This window comes from Danaus plexippus, chromosome 26 (genome assembly GCF_018135715.1).
Source record: "Danaus plexippus chromosome 26, MEX_DaPlex, whole genome shotgun sequence".
Classification (NCBI taxonomy): domain Eukaryota; kingdom Metazoa; phylum Arthropoda; class Insecta; order Lepidoptera; family Nymphalidae; genus Danaus; species Danaus plexippus.
In genome coordinates, this window is record NC_083554.1 from 2336029 (window position 1) to 2351479 (window position 15451).

General features: G+C 29.5%; 1 protein-coding gene across 1 annotated transcript in view; it reads right to left on the bottom strand.

Annotated features, from left to right (window-relative positions):
• Positions 1–11497: 11497 nt before the first annotated feature.
• Positions 11498–15451, bottom strand: part of LOC116774328 (glutaredoxin domain-containing cysteine-rich protein CG31559-like) — a 44225-nt gene continuing 40271 nt past the window's right edge. The window contains exons 4-5 of the mRNA XM_032667029.2: positions 13295–13360; positions 11498–12679 (exon numbers count right to left, since the gene is read on the bottom strand). Coding sequence (XP_032522920.1) covers positions 12503–12679; positions 13295–13360 — 243 coding nt within the window. The 3' untranslated portion in view covers positions 11498–12502. The remainder of the gene's footprint in view (positions 12680–13294; positions 13361–15451) is intronic.

Here is a 15451-nt window from a genome sequence, read left to right on the forward strand (position 1 = left end):
GGAGTTGATATTGAACTTGTGAAAATTTTAATAATTCACATTTTACAATCATTTCTTTAATTTATATGGCTGTTTCAGATTATTTTCCATCAAATTCAATCAGTCCGATTCATTCATTTAGTTTTAAGAGCGTATTACAGTAATGACTCATTTCAAGTTAATGGCGTTGCAAACAATGCTATTTTTAACTTTATTTTATTTATGCTTATTTATACTTATTTAAATATCACAGTAATTCATTCCCGTAAACATATGAAGTGAGGATTTTTTTATATCCTAATAGACCTGTTTTTTCTGGTTTGTGGTTGGTATTGGTGTGGTAATTTAAGATTTTTTATTTTTTATAAGTTAATATAATTAAAACATTTATTTTTAATGGTTACTATCGTACTGAAATTAAGACAACATAAAACTGATATGGCTATTTCAAGAAAATATGACAGCATTCATTCTTATTACAACTGAATAAAACTAATATTTTTCTGAACTAAAAACTAATAATTTTACTGAAAAAAAAACTACCGTGATCACGGTTGCTGAAAAGTAACCGAAGCGTCGGGAGTATGTAGTTTATTTAATAAAAAAATACGCGTAGTAAATCCGAAAAACATTAATTTTATTTAAATTTATACTTGCGAAATCCAGATCTCATCAGCTTTTAATAGTTTCGGTGTAAGAGAGATCCCTTTGAAGCCTTTGTGCTCTTTCATTAAAACATTTTATTTTCGGTCATAATTATAAATATAAGATAAGGTCTTTACATAGGTGATTAAGGCTTCCAAAACAAAACTTATAATACTAATAACTCAACTTATAATACTAATAACTCAACTTATAATACTAATAACTTAGAATTCTAGAGCAACTATTGCTAAGAATTAAGTCAGTTTTAATGCTAAGTTTTTTAAAAAAGGTATTCAGTATTCAATCACACAGCATGAAAATTCAATTCAAACATCACTAGCTAAATTATTATTTAATGAGAGTTAAAAAAAATTAGAAAGTCCAGTTAGTAAAAAAATAACCTACGATTGGATTATGTTCAATGAGGTTAATATTGTTGTTAAAATATGACTCAATTTCGTGATACAGTAATTATAAAACAGACGTATATGTATATAAGTCTTTTTATAAACATAGATAACAGACAGATATCTAAGTGTTTGAGCTATTTTAATTCACGTGTTATGGTGTTAAGCCATTGGAAACACAGGTGGTCCATCCAATCGTAATTGTGTATCGATCCCCAAGAACACAATGGTGTTCCAGGTGTGTGAAAATTGTATGCCTTATATAAAATGGACTTAATCCTTATTAAGCAACTACTTTTCAATATTGATTCTCCTATCAATACTATCAATGTGTTGCAAATGTAGCTCTCTGGTTGCAATAGAAGCATTTAACGGCCTTCGTTTATTGTTTAAAACAAAAATATAGAAAGTAAAAGTCTCTTTCATTACTATTATGTTTTTATAAATATTTTATTTCAGATTTTTCGCTTGTTATACATTGTGTATTGGTAAATTTACGCGTCAAATGCTTAAATTCCCATTTAAATCTCATCTATATCTAAAATGTTACAAATTTTGTGTAGCTTAGGTCGATTCATAAAGGCGAAAGATTTAGATTTAGTGGTTTTAGTGAGTAGGGGCCTGCCCAGGTCGAGTCTCACACATCCTCTCCGGCCCCACCAAGGCCGGTGAGACGGCTCGTAAAAAGAGTTTCCCTGCGTCATCAAAAAAAAAAAAAAAAGGTCGATTCATAAAATAGTTCTAACTTATTTGTAGCCACTTTATAATGGTGTATTGTATATCTATCCTAGACTAATGTTTTTTTAACGAGCTCATCTTCAAATACATCGTGAGTATTCACTTCTGCATCTTAAATGCTTTCTAGAGAATTAATCGAGACTTTTCTCGCAACTCACAAAACATCTCTGTAACTTTTAATATACTCGTAGTTTCGTTAAAGCAAAAGTAGTGATATTTTCAAGTTTTATTTAACTTCCAGAAAATTTTATCACCTCCCAAACGTAAGGGCAATTTAATTCAATTTTCTTAACATTTTTGCAGCGAAATAAATGTTCACGAAGCAATTTAGTAAAAAGCATTGATTTTATTTTTAAATTGTTGAACGAATATTTTAAAGAAAGTAATTGCGTAATTGCATTCTTTCTTTATCTCTCTGTTAAATATTTTAAGCGTCTTTTCACGGAAACGATTTCCTTTAGATGAAAATGATGCTTTGTATTCTTATCTCGAATTAATTATAATGGAATATTCTTTTCATCTTAATTAATGAAAATTAACATGGAATTGTCACCAATTTATTTGGTGTTTCTAATCATGTTTCTCATTAGATATACATATTATTATTAGGATACTTCTTACAGGTTAGTACCTGATAGAAGTATCCGCAAAGTATGCATGATAATAAAACATCAAAATATATACCAATGTTTGCAAACAGCTGTCATAAATATTAATGTAACGAATCGGATGGGTATGAAGATTTTTATGAAACATCTGCTCTACGTACCAGTAATCTTATTGAGTTTTTATGAAATGCTATTACAGTTAAATTTGAATCTATGACTTTCATTAGAAAGATCACTAATGGCTTCAATGTTATCAAATTTACCCAAATATGGCAAATTACGCTGAGTGAAAGATGAAAGAAGTAAATAAATGACAGGTTTAAAAAAGGCCTACATGATATATCATTTATAAAATCTTCTCTCAATATCTTCAAAATTCTTAAGAAATCAGGGTAACAAATCACAGCTGAAAGTAACGACATCATTAGTTATTCCAAATCCCTTAAAACCGGGCTTTGTAAGGATAACATTATACGTTCTGTTGACAGCCATACAATACGAAGCTCGTGAGCATAAATAAAAACTTAGACATTGTAAGAGAAATGAAACATTTACAATAAAAGACGGCGGTTTGTCTCAAAAATAAATAAAAAGACTATTTAATAAACGATAAATGATAGTTCCTATATTTATTTCTTTAAACGATTTTCCTTTTATCAAAAATACTAGTTATTAACGAAGATTAAAAGTTATGATAAACCGAAATTTGGTGTTTTGGGGAATAAAGTGTAATAAATTATTCTAATATTAATGGTATGTACTTCTTGAAGTTCTATTTGAATAAGATTACATTATCACAATAAATTATATTCCAATAATAAATTTAAAAAGGGTACAGTGAAAAAAATTGTGAGAAAGGAATGACATCAGGAAATAACCTTTAGAAAAGCTTACCTTTTCCTTGCTTCGATACATCTGATGACGTATTGTTATTCTAAAGCGATAAACGACACTATAAATGTCTATTCTACTCCTTTAACATATTTTTTTAAATTATTATAATGGAATTCTCACTTAAAATTTAAAAACCAACGGTTGTTTAACTAACGTAAATGTTTGTGGTGTCACCAACTTATCACCAAAGTAAATTGCAATATTTTCACAGGTTTGCGTGCTGTAATGTATTATGGTATAGTATTATCTTTGACTTTTAATTACGATCTTGTCTATGAATATTGACGTAGGGGATAAACTGACCTCTTTATATTTAATTCCTAGCAATTTTTCTTAAATCTATTTCTTCTCAAAGATCTATTTCTTCTTAAAGATGCCAAAGTGGTTTCTGCAATACGTAATTGTTCGGGTAAGATTTCTTTTAACGGGTGCTCAAGTACTCCTCATTTAGAATACATATTGTTATATGGCTCGTGTTTATTAATTAATGAAGACTGAAAATGATATTTAACGTATCTTCAATTTCTGGGTTCGTTTTTGCTACAACATTTCTGATTTTTATCGTAAATCCCTAACAAAATAATATGTTAATAATATATAAAAAAAAATAAAACTTTGCTTATATTCTGTAAAAAGATATGATAAGCTATAACTGCTACATATGCATTATACATTTATACATAAATTTTTAAATGATTGCAAAATTTAAATACTATAAATCAATATGTAATAATCTACGTCTAAGCACAACTTTTAATGCCGTTTTCAACGTATTTAGAAATATTTAGTACATTATTTAACATCGCTATCACTTTAACTACTTCATTACAAATTGTTATATTTGTCATGGACAAATGTTACATTTCTTACGGTCAATAATATAAATGGAAGATTGTGTTTGTTCGCACGTATCAAAGCTCGGTTATATTAAAGCTGACAGCGTCATTTAAAACTAAATCTAGTTATTTGTTGAAATCCCAAAACGGGATCTAGTCAAATTACAAAAACATAAAGTATTAATTGGAGGCAGACAGAAATTAAGAACTAGTTGGTGCTTACTGAAGCTATTAATTGTAATTTTAGTGAAGTAAACTGATGTAGAATATAAATTTTACAATGTATTGATTTACTTATCAACCAAATATATCGAACTTCTCAGTATTGCATGGATTCACCGAGTGGGTGCCTGGTCGATCGCGTTGCAGGGAGAGGAGCTTTAACAGTGCGTGGGACTTACTACCCAGGGGTAGATTTAAGGGGCCTTTCAAGCTTACGCGTATTAAACGCTCACCTCCACCTTCCAAGATCCTCTCTCTACAAACACAAATTTAAAATGAACCCACTAGATCTGATTTTTAAGTACGTTCTAAGAATGAAGTGAATAAAATCCATATTTATTTAAGAGTAAAAATTATAAATTAAAATAGATATATTTCTATTAATAAAAATGACACGTTACGTGGGTTGGAAGGATAACTGATATTCAAGCTTTGTTAACAAGTTTACATACGAAACCTCAGAAACAATACAAGCAACAAATATTAACGTACCCTTTATGTGGGTGGGCATAAAAATAAAACGATCCTTACAAAGAATTTCAATTCTAACAGCCATATTTGGCTAAATAATTCCGATATCTAATTATAAATGTTGACCTTTTTTTGAAGAATAATTTTGAACTATTTTATTTGTACATATATTTTAATCGTTTGGTTATTCTGAGCGGTAAATAAATTATTGATAAGTATTTTTATATATATGCAAAAGAATTACTGGTTTCGTCGTGGCTTATATTGCTTATGCAGACTGCTTCACCTTTTTTATAAGTTTCGGACTCATTACTTACATTAAGCGATTTAGATTCTTTACTAAACAGTTCTATAATTAAACAATTCTCTAAAAAACAAGTAGGTTTTTAACAACTATCACGGATACGGGATTGTTTCGGTACGGGATTGTTTGGCTCTTTACAAAAAATATAAAATAGCCTATTTAATTTTGAGAATTATTAAACTTATAACTTTCAAATGGTACGCCCGATTTAAATTATTTCAAAAGTAATTTACAGATAATGATGTAGGCTTGAAAACGAGGTAATTTATTTATATAAAATTTGATACCGTATTTATATAAATAGCTTTCCAATAAACACTTTAGGAAAGCCAATTTTTAAAAGTTTTAAAATGGATATAGTATGTTATCCTTAAGGTATAAACATATGCCACCGCGGACTTTTCTGGAGACCTATATAAGATACACAATTCCACCATATATTATTTTGTTATATCTCAAAGACTTAAGGCAGCGTTTTCGTTAAAAGCTCTCAGACTTCTCATGTTTTCCAGACATTTTCAACAAATATTAATGTTAATGTACACACAAGCAAATATCAAAAACTCAACAAATTATATACTAAAACCTTCCTCAAGAATCAAGCTATTGAGTAGTGGTAACTGTTTGATAATCGGTGCAGTAGTTTTTCCGTACATCGCGAACAGACAGACAGACAGACGCGGCGAGGGACTTTGTTTTATATAATGTATTGATATTGTTATTGATGATTCATAATTGTACTCTAACGTAACATAATAAATAAAAACGATGCAAGTTCGGCCTATAACTTCTTCCACACTATTATTATTATTATTATTTAGGGTTAGTACTACCATTATATACCGTAAAACAAGGAATATTGAATATATGCATATATGCATAAGCATTACCACAAAGCCAATCTCCTTCAAAATGAAACTCAATGTATCTTATACTATAATTTCATAATTGTAGGATGGAAAAATTAATCTAGAGATAAACAAATATTAACAAATGACTGATAGGTGTTTATTTTAAGAACACAATAAGGTAATAAATAGTTTACTATTTCACTTATATTGATAATTATAATTATTAAAAAAAAATCTGTAACAATAATATATTATTAAATGTAAAAAAGATTGTTCTTCCAATCTTAAACAGAAAATGAATTTCGTTACTAGTTGGTTTATAAAATAAATTTGTTTTTACAAAATGTTAAATAATTTGATTCTACGTCATTTATTTCGTTATTTTACTGAATATTGATAATGTCTTTCAAAGATTCCCAAATATGGAAAGGGCAATTCAATTGCAGTGTACAATAAAATAAAATCATGATTTCAATACTACTAACTTACATTTGCCCTTCAAGAAATAAGATCAGGTACAATTATATTAAAAATTTTCGTATATAATTAATAACTGTTTAAGAAAAGATAAGTGATGCTGTAAAAAAATCTGTCACTATTTTGTAGGAACATGTTTTTTTTTCGTTGACAAATTAGTTTTGTTACTAGCTCCTGTAACATGAACTCGTTGGCCAGTACACTGACTGAAATCAAATATTTTACCCTCTACTTTAGGGGTTCCTAAAGTTATTTTGTCTACTACCCATTCTGAGAATAAAAAATTTTTTAGAGCCCCCATTTTTTCACCCACTGAAAAACTATTGTTACATATACTATAATCCTTACAATTATAATTAATTAGAATACTGAACCATTGTAATTTTATAATTCCAACATTTAAGTACTAAGTATTCTACTTGTATTTCAAAACTATAAATACTGACTTCGGCCATTTTGTAAGACATAACTGGAAGTGACACTGAACATTAAAATCAAATCTGAAACTGTACCTCAAACACAGTATAACTTATTCTAAGTAAATGAAATGGAAAGATCACCTCTCCCCCCCCCCTATTTTTTTCCTGGGTCTTTTACCGTCCCAACGGGCCTGCAGCACCCCCAAGGGGCTCTATCGCCCGATTTAGGAAAGGCTGCTCTACTCCATCTTGTGGTCTGAGAGGCCCATCTGAGTATGCAATCGTGCCATCTGATCTGGGCTGATAAGCAACATTTAATACGGTAGCTTAAGTAAGGCATTATGTACGAAGAGAATAGCTAGATGTGGGCTTCCTGGCAATGGGTTCTCATAACTATTTATCAACTTTCTCCGAACAGTCTACTTTGAAACCATTATATTTAAACTTGCATATGAACAACAGCAATAAACAGTAGTTATTCAGATTTCTCACATATATTTACAAAGGCCAACATAGATACGTAAGAGATCATCCATTTCGGCCTCCGCAGCGGAAGGTTGAAAAATGTAGCATGATAATTTGACAGTTTTCCGGCCGCTGGTTATTTATCTTCGTTATTGATATCTCGCTTGAACATTAACAATATAAGAAAGGTCATTAATAAATCACTTAGAGGTTTATTTATTCTAGAAGGATACATTTTCTCGTAACCAATACATTTTACTATTATTTTTGAAATATGGATTTGATTTATATTTAAACATTTCTATATTTATCTACCATATCGTGTAGCATATTTACGATGATAAATAAATTCATATTATTATATTTTTAAAATTTAAACAACGGTCAGCTGTTACTTGAATGAAAATTGAAGTATAAAATAAAGTATGACAAGTTAATAAGCACGTACAGGAATTAAACTTACAACCTCCGAAGTATCGCTTTTCGGTTGTTTTTACAAAACTATCGTGCCCTGACATGAGTCATTAAAACGGTTCTATATAGTAAACCGTCGTGTAGGAACGAAGTATTTTTTATTTCACTCGTCATATTTAAATTTATGTTCATTATTGTATAATTTAGATACATGGTTAAGCATATAATTGTATTTACTTTCAATCAATAGCATTCAAAACATAAATGAGATTGGAATTTTGATCGTTGCATAATAATGTGTACTAATACGGTTGAATGAATAAAGTACACTAATTTCGTGATATTTGATATAAAATCATTTAAATTTCAATAATATGCAGCGAAAAAAGTCGTATTGACTGATTTTAATAAATGAAAAATATTACTAGTCTTTATATGCAGAAATTAGTAATAAGAACAGAAGAAAAGAAAATTTATAACCAAAAGTTATTTATTAACAACTATTTTTAAGTTCTGGAAAGAAGCCATAGTAAGGTGGTAGAGTCTAGCTGTGGTTAGGTAGCTATAGATCGAACATGGGCTGGAGAAGTGCCACCTTCTCACAGAAAATCAGCGTGAAGTAGCTTTTAAGGTTGCGTTTTATCCGATGAGTGAGAGAGCCGGTTGGCCTTTCTCTGTGCCTATCCTTTCCTGATATTCCTTAATCCCACCTCTCCCGCTTCCCTAACAATCAAGGTTGGCAAATTAAAAAATAACAAACTTAAATAGTTATAACAACATAGACAGGGAGAGATTAAGCGAGCATGATACGGATAGCAAATTCTTATATATTTTTTTTCTCTGGAATCTTAACAATATCATACGAACGACTTAAAAGGAAAGCTATGTGTTATTTCAGGTTTTTAAAACATCAGATAGATTTCATAAACCATATCTTAAAGAGTTCATATTTTTTAAGTAGTATCTTACGCTCAGTGCATACGAGCGGGCTTTAGAATGCGGGGCTCTATTTTGTGCAGGGCCTATAGCAACTGCTAGTCTTGGGTTTGAGTATATAATATGTTTACTTACATATGTACTCTATGTATAATATGACCTTATTCCCGGATGCTATATTATTTTACAGAAAAAAAAATACATTTTTTTTTTATTTTTAAACACCTGTTTATTACGCAGTAAATCAGAATATAAATTTTAACATTTTCTTTTTTTTTATTTAAATTTAAAATTTATGCTTGATTTGTTTGAAATTTATGATTTTCTGATTAAGTTTCTTTAAAAATTCGCCAGTCAAACAAGTTAGTAGAGTTTACAATAAGAGTTGGTAAGAAAGCTGTCCTAGTGAGTTAAAAAAAAAAAACAAAAATACATATTTTTTTTATTAAATATATTCTAAGCCATAAGAAAAAAAAAACTTTATTAAGATAGTATATATTGTTGTATGTATAAAGAAACAATTTGGGCAGATACTGTCACGCCTTACAAAAAGGGTCTCGTTAAGAAGACCGTTCAGGATATGCGAGAGCTATAAGTGAAACTGGCTTGTTCCGTGGAAACTGGATATTGTGGTAGCTATTTAAATTGTAAATATATTCATCATAAGACGCTGACATTTTATTTTGATCATTTGCTACCAAGACATGGCTGCTTCAGAAAATACTCAAGATCAAAGCGCAAGGTCTCATGAAGGGTAACCGCTAGAGTAGGTGACGAAAGATAAAAAATATAAAGCCTTCACACTCCATTGCCGTCTCCTGCTGTAAAGTTTGGTTGGTGATAACTTCCACAAAAAGAGGTCTTTAGTCATAACGGTCTTCTACTGCAATTACAAAGAAACTGAAGCGATAGGTATAAGTATATGCTTGTGTTAACCCACTCGATGAAGGGGGAGGAAAATAAACTCTCTCAGTGATAGAATCACGTGAACTGTGAAATTTCCTTACGTATGTTTTAGGTACTCTAATTAAAACAACAAGAGTGCCATGCTAGAACGAGTAAGTGAAACCTTGTTGGTAACTGTTATGACGGTGATTGAAAAATAACAGCTCTTGTGCTTACAATGGAGCAAGAATAAAAACAATCTATTCATAAATTAAAAGATTTTGAGCTGGAATGTTATCTTGACAAAATTCTACTTAGAAGTAAATCTACGTGTAAATAAATTTCCGTGGTCAGATAGGCCCATTTTGTCAAGTTCCATTATTGGCTCATATATTTCAAAATGAAAAATAAATATGTATTTGCAACTATAGCATTACCACAAATGAAATAAAGTTTACGTAATTTATTAAAGTTTGAGTAATTATTGACATTTAAATTGAATCTTTAAATCCTTCAATCGCTTATATTTTTTTCAGATCTGTATAAACACAAAAATATTTTAAAATCTATACAAAAGTATGGAATTCGACTTATAATAGTACAAATACGTGGTAATGTTTAACTTCATAAAAAGGACAATAATTAAAAATTGCATACGATTATAACAAAAATTCATTAAATCTATTTATGTCAAAGTTTCCTAAAGTGATATAAAATTAAAAATATTTAATTTTGAATATCACATCAAGGTTTCTGGAAAACCTTATTGGAATTACATATTTAGTCGATTTTACATAACGCACATGAACCCAAGATAATACGTACGCACACATACAACAGCATGCAATCCCTGGGCTAGACGGAACGAGCCAGTTAAAAAGAGACAGCGTAAAACCGTTATATGTTAGAAAGGGGCGGACTAGTGATATTGACCTTGCCAGTCGTGACGTCATTCCCGACCTAGCTGCAGCCTCCATACTTTTTACATCAGTGTGAGTGAACCAGACCCTGAAATGTGTACGTGTGTGTAGATTCCGTTTCCTGTAGTATCCTAGTGTGCGTTGTCGTGTGTGAATGCAACAGATAGGTTTGAATGTGCTGTTACATTGATTTCCCGCATCAACAGGCTGTGCGTTGTTTATTATGTTTCTGAATTTAAGTTATTATGATAACAATTGTACGGCTAAGTATTTTATATTCATTAAGAATTTTTTTTATGTGTTACTTTTTTCAAAGTAAAAACCTTTAAAGAAGGAAAATGTTCAAAAATTTAGTGACTTCGAAAACAGTATTTACTACTGTTTTGGTAATGTAATGGTATTACGTAGATGTTATGGAAATTTACATAATTTTTCAACCCAGAGCTTAACTGGTAGCGTCTTTTACCAATACAAGGAAGTGTTGATCAGTTTTTTTCGCGTTTTCATGTGTCAAATGAACAGTATTAATTTAGAAGAACATCTGTTTGAAAATCAGGTCGTTATCTAGATGTACTTCACTTAGCTTCAAAGAAAACTTTGATTCATGTCAACTTCAATATTTATTCTGTGCTTTTATTATCTGTCGAAAATTTTATAATTAAACAGATTTATCACAATGATACTTTGAATTCGAAGGTCAAAGTTACAAAAAAAGGGGAACCATAAAACTCATTTAATTTTATCTGAACTTGTCCGTTGTGATAAAACATTTTAAATTTTTATTATTTGTCCTAACAATAACACATATTAAAATTTGTATCTATAACAAAATATGTCAAAACTGTCTAAAGATATATTCTAACTGATATTTTACATAGATGAATAGAACAGACAAGTATTGTTTTGTGATGATTGCTTAAGTTGTTGAAAATATTTCAGTTACATACTCTTTTAACGGCTACTTTGATCTACTGAAAATTTCAGTTATATATTACTACCAATAGGTTATCTAAAATAAACAAAAAATACACAAAAAAATATTTATTCCATATAATTTTCTTAGCAGCTACTTGTATCAGCAATGCACCTTACAAAGTTACAACCATATATTTTCATATCACATTATCAATGTTATTAGAATTTAAGCGAATAATTTTCGGTATAAATTTTAAAACTCTATTTTCAATTACAAAATAGGTTTAAAATCAAAAATGATCAAAAAATATGTAATTACCTTGTATGGTATCGATAGATGGCGCTGTCATTAATTAGCGCTTTTTTTCTACAACTTACGTACAAAAAGACTTAATTCGAAGAAGTTTATTATATGTAATAAGAAATTATTGCATCTTATTTATGGCATACTAATTACAATAAGTCTTAGAAAGTCATGCACTTAACTAATTTATTTACTTAAATTTCTTTACCAGACTTAAAATCCCGTATTTTTGAGCGAAGTCGCTACAGCACCTATGTTATTAGCGATAATTAAAAACTAGAAATAGAGTAGAAAGTTAGTGATAAGAGTTTTTTTAAGAGAGTATTTCTATATGACCTAATTTTTACATCATTTATGCCTAATAACGTTGTTTATAAAATGAATTTAAGAATTATTTCCTTGTTCAAGCATCTTTGTACCTAAATACAATATAACATGTTCTTATTTAATCTAAGTATTTGTCTATTTAATCACATTTACATGATTTTACATAATGGGGTTACACATAATAACACTTAGAATAATAAAACGCAAATCTTGCGTCGATCTTATTTCATAGTATAGAAGATATATGAAAAATTATATGTGCAAAAAATATCGTACAGTAAGCTTAAACAATTACAAGAGTGTAATTATATTTACACTAATTTCAAGAAGTGAAGGCTATAAAAAACGTGTTTAAAATATAAAATACATATTTATGACATAAAAAAATATTTTCAATTTCAGACACATTCTCGAAACTATATAAATCTCATTGTTTCATGATGAATTTTTTATCTCTTATTACGTACTTGATCGATCACATGATTTCAAGAGCAAGCATCACATCTTACAAGACCGACTTCATCGCAATTCATGCACTTCAGAGCCACGAACTCAGCTGTGAAGTGGTTCCTATGCAGGCTCTTCTTCGATCCCTTGCAAATTCTGCAAGGAAGCAATCTGAAGCCCCCGCAGACCTGACAAGTGTTGCAGGCATCAGGGCTCTGAAAAGAAACATTTATAAATGCGAAAGATTTGAACAGCCTAAAAATATTTATATTTTATTAAAGTATTTATTAGTATACGAAATCAAATTGCGAGGGTTAACCATCAATTGCACTGACACGCGAATTTAATAATAATGGGAAGGACAGCCATTGAAACTTTAATGTTGCCTTAATGAAATCAGTAAATTGCTTTAGAAATTATATATTTTTTTTCTCAATAAAGCGTAATTGGAAAATGATTTATAACCGTCATTATTTATCATTACAGTATCAAGTTCACTTTCACGTCTTTACGATACAATCAAACAATTTGAAAATATGTCATTATGGCCGGCTTAATACGAAAATAAAATATTTTACAAGAGGATAATTTAGTTGTCTCTCAGAATAAAAAATCATTAACTCACTGTACAATCTTCAACTATTTTTTAAATATCACTTTAAAAATTTCTTACATCTAAAGTTATATTAGATATAAAATTCTTATAAAACTGACTTCATCTTTTTTATTAATTTGATCATGAATTTCTAACAAGAGGGGATTGTCACATTTCATTATTCCCCTTTCCACTTGACCTTTATCTATCCAATGCCGAATTATGTAGTAATTACCTTATAGGGTTTCAACATTTTTCTCAATTCCCCGCTCTCGTTGAGTTTCTCAACGGTTTCAGCGTCCTGGAATTATAGAGAATGTTTATTAGTACAATAATATATTGATCGGAATACGAATTTACCACATGGATATAATAAAATTAATAATTTCAGAGACAATTTTGTTTTTTATTAAATATGATACAAATAAAACTCACTGTTTGTAGCCTATAAACAAAATCCAATATCAATTTAAAGGTTATAAGTAAAGTAAAAACGATAAAGTTTTACGTTTTGAGCGTGGGTTATCTTTATAGAGGATATAGCAACTCATACCTGCTCACGTTGCAATGGGAAAAGATATTTCTTTGTACCTAATATAGTTCATTTGTGACTCATGAGCGATGATATTAAAAAAATATGGATATTTACCTAACAGCATATCACTTCAAATCTAGCAACGTATTTGATCGGCTTAGAAAAGTGAGACGAAGTGACTCTAGACTTAATTGAAATGGACCATATTATCAAACATTGAATAATATGTTTTTAGAGAAAAATCAAAATTATTTTCAAGTCACCGCTTCTGGCATCACCATGTGAGAGATTTATCGTGGGAAGTTTTATAGCGATGATATATGAGGTGCCATAACATTATCTAACATTCATATTATTGTAAGGTTCAAAGGTCATTGTATCGTTAAAATTACAAAACAACTTGATTGTCTCTATCACGGTTCGCAAATTTGTGAATCTCTCATCAAATTTGCCTTCTGACTAAAATTAATATAACTTAACGCATAAATATATCATTAGCACTGTATAAATAACAAATGTTAAATGTTTTCCAGTACTCAACAATGACACATTACTCTAAAGGTATATGACGTTTCTCAAGCCCATCTATTGTCACCTTTTTTTTGATAATCTTTTGGGAGAAATACATGTAATGTAATATAATATAATTACAGTAACAGTAGTTTTGTTTTATAATACAAAGATCGGATAGCGTCTGATTGTATAAAATGCGATAATAAAAATTCTACTTCGAAGATTGTATTTAAATTTATTTTAATATAAAATTATGAACGTATGCATATATCATTAGTAATATATACATTGCTGATAAATATTTATATCGTAGACACCATTTGACAATATTTTTCATAAACAAGAGTTTATCGTATCCCGTACACGGTTGGTTGAAATAATTAGTAGAAAGAACAACAGCTTCAACAGAAAGCAAACATGGTTATACAAAAGTAGTTACTATTAAAACGTTAGTTTTGTAACGGAGAAGCGGGTTTTTATGTCATGTTTGCTCTATTTCGCAGTTTGCAGAGCACACATCACTTGTGAAATAAAATTATAACCAACTTACACAATAAAATACCATTTGCTCGCCGACAATACATGTGACACGCCTTTCAAATAGTGAATTCCGTTCTCACACAATGACATCATAAGTTTTGATTAATTAAAAACTAAATTTACAACCTATATTTGTGATATACGATTGAAAATCGAATGTATAATGAATGATGGCATGACTATTTTTGTTAAGACATGACGAATGGCTAGTTTATCTTGACCTTTGATGGCACAACATCTTCGTTTTCGTTGATGGGCATGAAGGATCTTTTTCGAATGGTGTTAAATGTTACTGTCTCCTAATTTCAAAAGCATTGCTTCATAGTTGCGTTTTTATATTAAGAATCACAATTTTTTTTTATGTGATTATAGTTTTGTAATTGGAAAACTTATACGAATGATATATATTTATTATAAACAGTTTACAACCTGTTTAAAAAATATATATATATATTATTTTATTATTGTATCTTATTTTGACAAAGTCTTATTGTAGTACTCTAACAAGTTTGAAGGTGTTCAATTTAATTGAGAAGTTTTTTTTTTCAGACATTTATGACTTTGTAAGAATCGAATATTATCGTCATATTAACTTTCAAAGGAAAAAACTTCTCTATGGCCCTTAGTAAACATTAAAACGTCTTCATGGGTTTAAGATTTCTGTTACAAACGGCTAAGGTTCATATTCCTCTGGGTTTATTTGCTATTAAATAGTATCGATGTTGAAGCCACGAGTTTTCTTCGAAGGTCAAGTTCCTTACCTAAAACGTGTTTGTTAATAAAATATAAAGATTCTATTGTCCA